General features: G+C 41.1%; 1 protein-coding gene and 1 pseudogene across 1 annotated transcript; one reads left to right on the top strand and one right to left on the bottom strand.

Annotated features, from left to right (window-relative positions):
• The first annotated feature begins 370 nt into the window (after positions 1–370).
• On the top strand, positions 371–2,804 carry LOC113058892 (uncharacterized; annotated as a pseudogene).
• A 4,710-nt stretch (positions 2,805–7,514) lies between these two features.
• On the bottom strand, positions 7,515–12,152 carry bud23 (BUD23 rRNA methyltransferase and ribosome maturation factor). The gene is made up of 12 exons (XM_026225914.1): positions 11,988–12,152; positions 10,833–10,870; positions 10,624–10,719; positions 10,471–10,553; positions 9,595–9,691; positions 9,428–9,524; positions 9,290–9,340; positions 9,080–9,165; positions 8,946–8,991; positions 8,538–8,599; positions 8,246–8,335; positions 7,515–8,113 (listed from the first exon to the last, which is right to left on the bottom strand). Exons 1-12 carry the CDS (start codon positions 12,033–12,035, stop codon positions 8,059–8,061), a joined length of 849 nt encoding a protein of 282 aa, XP_026081699.1. The 5' UTR covers positions 12,036–12,152; the 3' UTR covers positions 7,515–8,058.
• Between the last annotated feature and the right edge of the window lie 554 nt (positions 12,153–12,706).

Raw genomic sequence — 12,706 nt, 5'->3', positions numbered from 1 at the left:
TGGACACAAGCTGGTCTGATCAACCACAGCTGGGTTGCCTGGATGAGGGTGTATGATGTTGAAAGACCCGAGTCCAGGAACATCACTGAAGATGTGTCCAGTAGCATCAGTAGAAGTATTTGCACAGCTTTAATCTGATTCAATCAGTGACAACCATGAAAAGCATGGTGACAACCGGAGAGTCGGTGACAGCTCGGAAAGACGGCAATTGGGGCAGAATATGCTGGCAACCTAATTTTGTGTCTTCTGTGAGGGGGACTCCCACAACAAGCTATGATGAACCTAATGGAAAAATACCCCCAGGGGTGCCTGAGAGGGGGGGAGGATGAGCACCCCAACTGGACTGATATAACGGTATCAGAACAAGGCAATGGACAAACGGCTACGAAAAAGCAGTGTATATGTGGCAAAATCTGCAGGAAATAAGCAAGGCCTAAAGATCCACCAATGGAGGATGAAGTGTCTGGTGGGGACAGGACCAACACAGCGCAAAGGTGTCCAACCTGGTGAGATGCAGGAGGAGCCAGACCCGGAGTCACCCCACAGTGCCCAGAACCTCCAAGTGTTGCAAATGACTCCCTCTAGCATTAAGTCTGAGAGGAGGCAGATCAAGTGGCCTGCATCTAACATGAACTCATTGTGGAACCAGTTTGATAATGATGTCGATCAAATCCTGGAGACCACCATAAGGGGAGAAGTTGACAGAAAACTGCAAGCCATGACATGGTTCGGTGAAGAAGTGAAAAAAGGAGGCTCCAGAGGATCTCACTCAAATAACCAACGCGAGGTGAGAATCCATAACATCAGACAGGAGATGACAACCCTGAAGCGACAATACAGGCAGGCAGGAAAGGAGGATCGCATTGGCCTGGCACATTTGATGAGCATCCTGCGAAAGAAGATCAGGATCCACCATCGGGCAAAGTGGCATCGGAGGCGCCGTCGTGAAAGAGCCCGAAAGAGAGCCGCATTTATTGCCAACCCCTTTATGTTCACTAAGGAGCTGCTAGGACAGAAGTGTAGCGGCAAGCTGGTCTGCTCTCAGGAGGAGATTGATCACCACCTGAAGGAAACATACAGCAACCCAGTAAGAGAACAAGATTTGGGGGAGTGCAGCACTCTGATAGACCCTCCTTGGCCAAGTGTGCAATTCAACATGTCAGAGCTACAGCTGAAGGAGGTTCGATAAGTTATTCCGCTCCAGGACCAAGCGGCACTTCTTAAAAAGTGTACAAGAACTGTCCAAAACTCCTGCTGTTCCTGTGGAAAATCCTGCATGTTATCTGGAGGAGGGGCAGGATCCCTGAACAGTGGAGAGTTGCGGAAGGGGTCTGGATTTCAAAGGAGGAGAACTCCAAGAAGATAGACCAGTTCCGCATTATCTCCCTGTTGTGTATTGAAGCTAAGATCTTCTTCAGTGCAGTCTCCAACAGACTGAGCACCTTCCTATCAAAGAATAAGTTTATCGACACATCAGTCCAGAAGGGTGGAATTGCAGGAATGTCTGGGTGTTTGGAACACACAGGAGTGGTAACACAGCTAATCAGAGAGGCTAGAGAGAACAAGGGCAATCTGACAGTGCTGTGGCTTGATCTGGCTAACGCATATGGCTCAATACCACACAAGCTAGTTCAGCTCACCCTCACAAAACATCATGTCCTGTGCAGAGTCAGAGACCTCATCGTTGATTACTACAACAATTTCAGGATGATAACTTCTTCAGGAGCAGTGACATCAGGCTGGCACAAAGTCGAGATTGGAATCGTCACGGGATGCAACATCTCTGTAGTTCTGTTCTCCCTGGCCATGAAGAGGAAAGGTGGATGATAATTTCCGGTTCAGCGTAGCTGGTGAAAAAATTCCGACAATCACAGCATTCCGACACCATCAAAGGGAAGAATAAGAGCTGCCTAGTCTAGGAGGAGGTGAGAGCAGTGGCTAAGGAAGAGAGAACCTGCAGGACAGTAGGAATGAGGCAACAGGGTGCCTGGACATGATGGGAGAATGCAATCAAAAGGAAAGTGACATGGGCGGAGCTGGTGAAGGCAGAGCCACAGCGGATCAGTTTTCTCATTCAAGCGGTATATGATGTGCTTCCGAGTCCATCAAACCTTTACATATGGGGCAAAGTGGAGTCTCCAGCATGTTCACTGTGCTCTAAGCGTGGAACCCTAGAGCACATTTTGAGTTGCTGCTCAAAGGCACTGGGAGAGGGACGATACAGGTGGAGGCATGACCAGGTACTGAAGGCCATTGCGGAAGCCATTGCTACAGGAGTCAAGTGGGCCAAGCGCTCCCGACCCTTCAAGCAAGCCATTGCCTTTGTCAGAGCTGGAGAGCTGCCAAAACTAGCCGCAAAAACATCTGCAGGTATCTTGGCCACTGTGAGGGACTGGCAACTGTTGGTGGACTTGGAGCAGCAACTCAAGTTCCCCAACCATGTTGTGATCACCACCTTAAGACCCGACATCGTACTCTTGTCGGAGTCCACTAAACAAGTAGTTCTGTTGGAGCTTACAGTCCCCTGGGAAGACCACTTTGGAAGAGGCCTTTGAGAGGAAGCTCGTCAAGTACGAGGGACTGGTCAGTGAGTGCAAACAAGCCGGATGGAGTGCTAGGTGTCTCCCAATAGAGGTATAGGATGCAGGGGCTTTATAGCCCGATCCCTGGCCAGAGCCTTCAGCTTGTTAGGTGTAAATGGGGTGAGGAGGAGAAGAGCCATCCGCAACACCAGTGAAGCAGCAGAAAAAGCCTCAAGATGGCTATGGCTAAAGAGAGGAGATCCATGGAGGAAGGGTAGCTAGATTTGCCAACTGGACACACAGCTGGGTCGCCTGGATGAGGGTGTATGATGTTGAAAGACCCGAAACACTCAATAAGTCCAGGAACATCACTGAAGTTGTGTCCAGTAGCATCAGTATATGTATTTGCACAGTATACAGTGGGGATCGAAAGTTTGGGCACCCCTTGCAGAATCTGTGAAAATATGAGTCATTTTCAAAAAATAAGAGAGATCATACTAAATGCATGTTATATTTTATTTAGTACTGTCCTGAGTAAGATATTGTACATAAAAGATATTAACATTTAGTCCACAAGACAAAAAAAAAAAAATGCTAAAATTATTAAAATAACCCCATTCAAAAGTTTGGGAACCCTTGGTTTTCAGTTTTCACCCCCCAGCTCTTAATGCATCTTGTTTCCTTCTGGAGCATCAGTGAATGTTTGAATCTTTTTAAATGGTTGTGTTTGAGTCCCTCAAATGTCCTCAGTGTGATAAGATGTATCTCAAAATCATACAGTCACTGCTGGAAAAGGTTCAAATATGCAAAGATGCTGGAAAACTGAAGAATCTGCAGGAGCTTAAAGATTTTTCTGAAGGACTCTGCTCAGTTTAACTGTTCAGAACAAACAAGGGACTCATGCACAACCATCACAAAACAGAAAGACAGTCGAGGATCATCAGGTAACAGAACACAGTACTAAGAACCAAGGGTTCCCAAACTTTTGAGTGGGGTTATTTTAATAATTTCAGCAATTCTTTTGTCTTGTGGACTAAATGTTAATATCTTTTATGTACAATATCTTACTCACACTGTAAAACCCGACAAGTTAACTTAACTCAAATCGTTTGAGTAAACTGATTGCCTTGACTGTAATACCCGACAAGTAAACTTAACTCAAACGGTTTGAGTAAACAGATATCCTTAAGTTATGTTAACTCAAACCGTTTGAGGAAACCGATTGCCTTAAACCGTTTAAGTTGAAAAAACTAACAGTTATGAGTACTCTGAACTTAATTCAGTTGAGTTCCCTGAAAGAAGATATACATTGCAATTAAGTGATTAAGTGATTAATTGAGCTTTAGTGATGAACACCTGCTGTTAACAAACATAATTACTGAAGAAAAGAGAGAAAGGAACTACAGCCGACTTCAGACACAGACTTACTCAAACCTGACAAGTTATGTTAACTCAAACCATTTGAGGAAACTGATTGCCTTAAACCATTTAAGTTGAAAAAACTAACAGTTAGGAGTACTCTGAACTTAATTCAGTTGAGTTCACTGAAAGAAGATATACATTGCAATTAAGTGATTAAGTGATTAACTAAGTGCTGATTGAGAATTAGTGATGAACAGCTGCTGTTAACAAACAGAATCACTGAAGAAAAGAGAAACACAAGAACTACTACAACTGACTTCAGACACAGACTTAGATGAAATCAACTGAAATAAAATACATGAAATCTCTCAAGATCTGATTAAACAACCCCACAAACAGCCTCACCAGCTCCACTTATTAATAACCAGACTGACTTTATTTCTGTCAGACGACTACAGAAGATCTTATTGAGAATGAACTAAGGTTTAGATGTTGATTTATTGTTTCATTTGAAGTAACCATGTTAGAGATCAGTGTTTGCTTTAGTTGGGCTCTTGACCCTTGACTTCTGTCTTAGTCTTTTCTCTGGCTGTTTTAACCGTGTGTTTCTAAAACACATTTGTTGTAACTCGAAAGCCCAGAAGAAATGCCATCAGGTGTTAACCTGTATCTAGGTGTAGGATGTTATGCTTCATATAGGTGATGATAATTATTCATTATTATTCACAAATATTGATCTGTACAGAGTCTAATCTCTGAGGAAACAAATGTGTAATTAGTAGAAGTGGATCTAATACAAGTGACACTAAGAGTCTGTGATAAACAGTTAATATAAAAATGACTTCATAAACATTTTGTACACATACATTTGCATTCCATCCCAGTAGTTGGTCAGACACAGACATCAATAATCAGAATATGAACCTCAACAATGGTGACAAAAAAACATGCTGCAATGCATGCTGGGTACTATTGTAGTACAAAACTCATCCATGGCTCCCAGCATGCTCTGCAGCTTTTTTTTTTTTTTTTATGGTCACCATTGTTGAGGTTCATATTCTGATTATTGATGTCTGTGTGTGACTAACTGACACTGTAGAAGACCACACTGTTTGGAAAGTCTTTGTATTAACTGATTATTACAGAACCACTGGCTCTTAGAATCACTTTTACTATAATTAATCAAATTACACAACACTAATTTCATCAGAGATTAGACTCTGTACAGTTCAATATTTGATGATTATCATCACCGATATAAAGTATAACAACCTACACCTAGATACAGGTTAACACCTGATGGCATTTCTTCTGGGCTTTTGAGTTACAACAAATGTGTTTTTGAAACACACGGTTAAAACAGCCAGAGAAAAGACTAAGACAGAAATCAAGGGTCAAGAGCCCAACTAAAGCAAACACTGATCTCTAACATGGTTACTTCAAATGAAACAATAAATCAACATCTAAACCTTAGTTCATTCTCAATAAGATCTTCTGTAGACGTCTGACAGAAATAAAGTCAGTCTGGTTATTAATAAGTGGAGCTGGTGATGCTGTTTGAGGGGTTGTTTAATCAGATCTTGAGAGATTTCATGTATTTTATTTCAGTTGATTTCATCTAAGTCTGTGTCTGAAGTCAGTTGTAGTAGTTCTTGTGTTTCTCTTTTCTTCAGTGATTCTGTTTGTTAACAGCAGCTGTTCATCACTAATTCTCAATCAGCACTTAGTTAATCACTTAATTATTTGAATGCAAAGTTTTAGAACTTACAGGGTTTAAATCAAGGCAATCTGTTTACTCAAACGGTTTGAGTTAAGTTTACTTGTCAGGTTTTACAGTGCAGGACAGTACTAAATAAAAAATAACCTGCATTTAGTATGATCTCTCTTATTTTTTTAAAATTACTCATATTTTCACAGATTCTGCAAGGGGTGCCCAAACTTTCGATCCCCACTGTATAATTTATATATATATATATATATATATATATATATATATATATATATATATATATATATATATATATACTGAGCCACTGCCGCCATGTAGGTTGTCTACAAACCGGAAGGTTGGTGGTTCAATCCCCGGCTCCACCTGACCGAGTGTCGAGGTGTCCTTGAGCAAGACACCTAACCCCAGCTGCTCCCGACGAGCTGGATGGCGCCTTGTATGGCAGACACCGCAGTCGGTGTGTGAATGTGTGTGTGAATGGGTGAATGTGAGGCAAATTGTAAAGCGCTTTGGATGGCCATGTGGTCTGTTGAAAGCGCTATATAAATGCAGTCCATTTACCATTTATATATATACCATATATATACATATATATCCAGGAAAGTTATTTTTACACAGGAGATGAACTTTTTATAATACTTATTGCAAAAAGTGGCATTCACTATAAACAGCATTTATTTTTACACATCAAACCTATATAAGTTTATATAAAGCAAATGTCCTCTGTGAAATGTGCGAGGCTTTATGTGTCTCTGATTTTGCACTAGTACAGAGAGACGTCTTTTAAAAAGGCATAGATCAATGTTAAGAGATATACTGCATGTTATAGTGGATGGCTCAACTATATAACATTTAACACTATATGACAGAGACTAAAACACAGGTCTGTAGTCACTAATATAATGCTTCAATTTTTCTCCACATATAGTTATTTTATCTGGAATAACAAAGATATATCATATAAAGATAATTAACTTTTTTTTCATTATTGGTTTGATAAGAATACTCCTTTAGAGAATACACTTTCAGATGATTGTTGTGTCCTGTTTTCTGAAAAAAAAAAAAAAAAAAATTAAATAAATATTTTAGCCCCCCCTTGAATATTTCAAACTTTAGTCAAGACTGAGTCTAAAGATCTTTCATGCTCTCCTCCTGATGTAGACAACACTAGTCTGTTTGTTAAACAATGTCTTCAGTAGCACATCAGATGAAGAATAGGATCAGATCTCAGGTTTCTGAACCTGTTTGTGGACGTTTCTGGAATAACAAGGTTTAATGATAGAGAATCGGAAGATTTCTGTCTTCTTTGACAAATCTCTTATCAAAATTATTCATAATAGTTTTACCTAGTAATGTATAAACTTGCTTAATTTTATGAATAGCGTTTCTGTTCATTTCAAAGAATATTTGGTTGACTTTACAGATCTGAAAAGAATTTGTCTTCAAACTTCTGTATTTGTCAGATATTTGTATATTTGTCACCATTCTCCTCTAACATTTATAATTACTATTTTTTTTTGCAAAATGTTACATTCATTTTTGTAACACTTCCATTGCATGTAAGACTTTTTCATAGTGTAATATTAGCTTTATTTCATTTTAATGTAATGTAACCCTCCTTGCCTTTTTTTTTTTTTACATTTTATTTGTAAATGCAATCACACAGGTGTAATATCATGAAAATATAAATTTACTTAAAATGCATATTTTTGCAAAACAACCATTCTGTTGGAAAGCATTACAAACTCTGAAACTGTACTTCCTGGTGTTGTTGTCTTGGTTGCTGGCGCCCTACACAGGCTGCACACTGTTAGTATACACTACTTGTGTACAACTAATGAAGAAAACTTGTCTTTAAAATACCGTTTAAAGTAAAGAGCACTTCAGGCTTACAGCGCAGATTAAAACTCAAAAATAATTTATTGTTATCTGGCACAATACTTCATTCAAACAGTGTGTGGATTGTCACGTTACACTTGTCTTTATGAAAATAAAACTTGTTTTAATGGTTAATATCATGGGAAATGTGCTTTTTTGCACCACAGAAAAATATACGAAACTCAAAATCAAATTCAATGAATGCATAAAACATTTAATCTTGATAAACAACCCAAATCTCTTGCATTCACACTGTTTTTTGAAAAACATTTGCTGGGATAATGCACTGCTCCGGGTTCACTGTACACTTACACTACAATGAGTAAAGCACATGATCTATGAGCATATTTATGTAAGAATCACACCTGAAAGCTGATGAAACCTGGTTTATTACGGCTGTTGTTAATTCAGACATAACCCACACGTGGCTCTCTCCTCTCCACAAGGGTTTATTATTCGGTGGTATATTTCCTCGGAGCACACAGTTCAGTAGAGATGAGAGTGGTGACTGGATCCAGTAGATTGAACCGCTCACAGTCTGCTGTCCGGACAGTGAAGACCGGACGCTCAGAAGCGAGGTTTCCTGTGACGAGCCGTGTACTTGGTGTCAGCTCTTACTTCCCTGAGAGAAGACAAACAGACGCCTCAGATACAGCACAAGTGAAGACAGGAGCCATGTGTTCATCAGAGAATGAGTTGAGCTGCACACGGCTGATACAGACACACATCTGAACTAACAGAAGCGTGAACATACTTCCCCTGGCGCCGGCGTCTTTCCTTCTTTTCCACGATCCAGTCCTTACTCTTCTTCACACACTTTCCTTTCATGTGTTTGAAGCGGGACCTTTAGGGAGAGCAGACGGTGAGGAAACACGGTTCACTGTAACACTCGACGTATAAACCTGATCGTGATGGAGCTGTACATGTGCGGTTCACATCTAATTACATTCACTGAAGTCTTTCCATAAGCATGGAACACAAACAGTGTTGGTGAAATATAACGTGAGGTTATGGGTGAGATAACAGACTGATAGAGGAGTGTTTACCTCTGTGCTGTGAACTGAGCCTGACCGGATACAGCTCTGTCAGCCGCCTCTGAACCCAGACCCTGAAAACACACACAGCATCAGCAGGAACAGGCCGACTTCACTCGTGTGGGTGTGTGTGTGTGTGTGTGTCTGTCTCTCTCTGTGTGTGTGGTGTGTCTCTCTCTGTGTGTGTGTGTCTCTCTCTCTCTCTGTGTGTGTGTGTGTGTGTCTCTCTCTCTGTGTGTGTGTGTGTGTGTGTCTCTCTCTCTGTGTGTGTCTGTGTCTCTCTCTCTCTGTGTGTGTCTGTGTCTCTCTCTCTCTGTGTGTGTCTGTGTCTCTCTCTCTCTGTGTGTGTGTGTGTGTCTGTGTCTCCCTCTCTCTCTGTGTGTGTGTGTGTGTGTGTGTTCATACTGAGGCTGTACACACCTTGGGTAAGACTCCTGACACACCAGCAAACAAACACAGGAAGAACCTGCAGTGAATAAAAGTCACTGGTTATGATCCTCGAGCACATTAACATTAAAGAGATGTTTTCTGGGAATATGGATCTGAACAGTCACTTTTTGGCCTTGCTGCTGTTGGGAAAGTCGACCACCATCCCGCCGGTGAAGCCAGCTTTCATGGCCTGAGCCGTGATCAGCTCCAGCTGACAGAGAAACCACAACACCTCACTTAAACACGTCCTACAGTCTGCGGAGAATAACCTGACCACACATTCTTAACCCAGAATCAGGATTATTAATAACCAGAGAGAGGTGTTCCATACAGACCTGCTCTGAGTTTTCAGGGTATATCTGGAACACAGCACGTGCTCCTCTGGCCTACAACACACACACACACACACACACACACACAGGTGTGAAGGAAACGATCGCTGTGAGAGACACACAGATCTGACAGGAGCTCACCAGTGAGGAGTACAGCGTGCTGAAGAAGCGGTACAGTCTCTTCGGAGGACTGTGTGTTTTCTTATCTGCGTTACACAACCACTGCAGCGCTGAAATACTGAGAGAGACAGCACACATGAGACACACACACACTCGTCTCACACTGACAGCGTCTCAGGAGCTCGTACCTGACACAGCCGTCGAACATCCCCGGCCTGAAGGGCAGACCCTCGCCCATGTCCCCCAGCAGGAGATCTCCCTCCACGTCCCGCTGCAGGGCCACATCTGAACAGCACAGGTAACACCGCTAGCATTAGCTTCTGACCACACACACCGATTACTGTCAGTTTCACACGCTCACGGAAAAGATTACAGTCAAACACTTTACTTTTGTCACGCACTGGTCCAGTCTGAGATCTCAGGCTATTTGGGAATTTTTTTTCCCAAGACTAGTGGAAAATATCACCCAAGTGCTCTTTATCTATTTGTGTCTGTATCTTTAAAGACGCTGAGTTTATTCTCTACTTCAGCAGACTTTACACTTTCATTCCTGTCTATATTCAGACGGGTTTTATAAAGGGGTGCGTTCATATATCATTTCCCTGATTTTACAACATTATAATCCTACAAATGTATAAAAATATTAGTTTTTCTCTATGTCTGCAGTATGTTTTACAGAATGATAAAAAGAGAACAAATCTGTAACATACCAGCAAACTGAATTCTGAACTCTGATTTCTTGTTCTATGCATGTATGCAACTGAATGCATAATTAATTAGACTGTTTTTTATTTGCGTATTTATGCAAATTAACATTGCATGTCTGCAATTAAAGTAATCAATCAACTGAAAAAGTGTGCATACATCTATTAGTTATTCTGTGGATCTTATTCACCAGAAATGTCATGCCACAAAAAGCCCCAAAAACGAACATTTGTCCAGTGCATGACAAACAGTGTTTCCTGTTTTAAAAGCTCTTTCTGGCCAGCGATGTGTGTGTGTGTGTGAGAGTGTGTGAGTGAGTGAGTGTGTGTGAGTGTGTGAGAGTGTGTGTGGTCCGTCACCCAGCATGGCTGTGCTGATGTCCACACCGACCCAGTAGTGTCCAGCTTCAGACAGATAGTCTCCACTGAGTCCAGAGCCGCAGCTGCGGGTTCAAGCAGAGGTTTAGGAGCCTGACAGAGTAACACATGTTCCTGCAGAGAGCACACGCTCACCCCACGTCCAGCAGGTAACAGGGCTGATCCTCGGGCAGACTGAGCAGCTCCACGGCCCGCTCGGACATCTGTGTCTGGATCTCGATCATCCGAGAGCTGCAGCACACACACATTACAGCGGAAGAAGCATTAATGGTTTAAAACAGACACATATCGTGTGAAACGATGCATGTAGAATCTCGGCAGTACTGGACTGTCAATGTACTTACTTTTGGGAGTATTTCTTGGCCTCTTGTTCATTGTAGAACTGTAAATAAAGAACAGCATTTACACACATGACAGAAGCATGTAGAAATGCACCAGGAGATTATGATTGGCTGGAATTAAGATATCGGCTCATTCCTTGTCAACTCACACAGAGTTAGAGAAAAAACTCAGCTTTTTTTATGGTGAAATGCATAAACGATTATGAAGAAAGACGATATTAAATACTGAGCTATTCACTATTTAATGGGGTCTTCACCTGGACTTTGGAGTCACTTTAGAAAGCTGGCACACCAAGATAGTTTTATTCTTACATGCAATGTGTAGATCACATTTAAAAACACATTTAAGAATCTTTGTTGTATTATATATATCAATGGTGACAGGTTTTATATTTTAAGATATTACCCATCTTCAGCGGTCTAAAACCAAGAACATATGATGCTGAAACAAAACATGCCTCTCTGATTCTCAGTGTCATAAACTCACATTAACCTGCTCTCATTAGGCTATAGACTATAGATATGAATCATCTTCCCTCTCCTGCAATCTAGCTCCAAATCTGAGCTGGAAATATACCTCCTGTATATACATCTGTGGCATTGAGTATTTCCGCCTTCAACAATATCTGATGTGCCACAGAATGAAGTGATGGATGTATATAGTGAACCTGAGACGCAGGCTCCTTCTAGTGGGGCTTCAGATCATGACTCTTAGTATGAAGAGGTTTAAGGGCTCCTGTCTAAATATGTTCCAGTTAAACGTTACATTTCTGGCATCAAAAGATCGCTCTCAAATCTGAGGACGGATCTGTATGTATTTGTACAAATATTGTCCCCGCTTTTAAATGCGTAGATAAACACAAGTGAGATTTCAGTGATATTTTGACCACTGAACTAGGAAATGTCCCAGAATTAATCCCAGACATCTGATCACCTTACTTGAAGCTACCAGTTTAACTCGTTCTCGACCATTGTTTCTGCTAGGAAATGTATTATTATAAATGTATTATTTTAAATGGTCAACATGTTAGGTGGGTTAGTAGACTCATCATATGTGACGGATCTGTCTCCGTCATGCGCGCACACGAGCTCGCTGGTCTGAAAGTGTGTTTTGTAAGATGTGCACACGTTCAAGAGTCAAACCGAGGCTTCACTCACCACCTCTGGAGGGGCCATGTGCTCGGGTCTGCGACAGCTCGACGACATGATGATATTCACCCAAAATTAACCTGCCACCGGTTACTGAAGATCACAACAACGAAGAGAAACACATGGAGGAAGGAGCGTGGCCCGCGCTGATGACGTCACCCACATGCGACGCTCAGAGGCTCAAACCCATAGACAGTAAAAGAAAACCTCAACCTCACTCCAGAGATTTATATACTAGAGAGTATACTCTTTTAAATGTATTCGAATGAACAATTGGTATTCAATATACGAACGGAGATTTTATGCATCAGTGGATGAATACAAATAATTATCTATTAATCAAAAACGACTATGATTTGTCCATTCTAAAAAGCGCTGAGAAAAGTAACAGGCGTGACTGCTTCAGATGTGTGCTGGACAATAATTAGCACCAATATAAGGACAATAGTAATCCTTAATAGAACTGATGCAAGTGTTAAAATAAGAGAGTTATTTGTAGACACGCCCATAATGTTTTGTATCTACGCGTCTTCTCATTGGCTAAGAGAGACAGAGCAACACGAGTCCTATTCGACGTCATTTAAAATGGCATTAATTAAAACAAAAGGGCTATGTATAAATGAACATTATATATTTGTGTATAATATATTTTGTCATTGGGCTGTGGGTTGTGTAGGAAACATTGGTGTGAATGTTTTACATTAGTATAAAAAATATTTCTAAAACAT

The sequence above is a fragment of the Carassius auratus genome, chromosome 40 (genome assembly GCF_003368295.1).
Source record: "Carassius auratus strain Wakin chromosome 40, ASM336829v1, whole genome shotgun sequence".
NCBI classification, from domain to species: Eukaryota; Metazoa; Chordata; class Actinopteri; order Cypriniformes; family Cyprinidae; genus Carassius; species Carassius auratus.
Note: the sequence above shows the minus strand (reverse complement) of the source record. Positions and strands in the feature narration are given on the sequence as shown.

Excerpts from the sequence above, each read along its gene's own strand:
- bud23 (XM_026225914.1), bottom strand. The coding sequence starts at position 12,035 with ATGTCGTCGAGCTGTCGCAGACCCGAGCACATGGCCCCTCCAGAGGTG. Across the intron at positions 10,871-11,987 it reads ACATGGCCCCTCCAGAGGTG|TTCTACAATGAACAAGAGGC; the intron begins GTGAGTGAAGCC and ends CTTTATTTACAG. Across the intron at positions 10,554-10,623 it reads TGTTACCTGCTGGACGTGGG|CTGCGGCTCTGGACTCAGTG; the intron begins GTGAGCGTGTGC and ends TTGAACCCGCAG.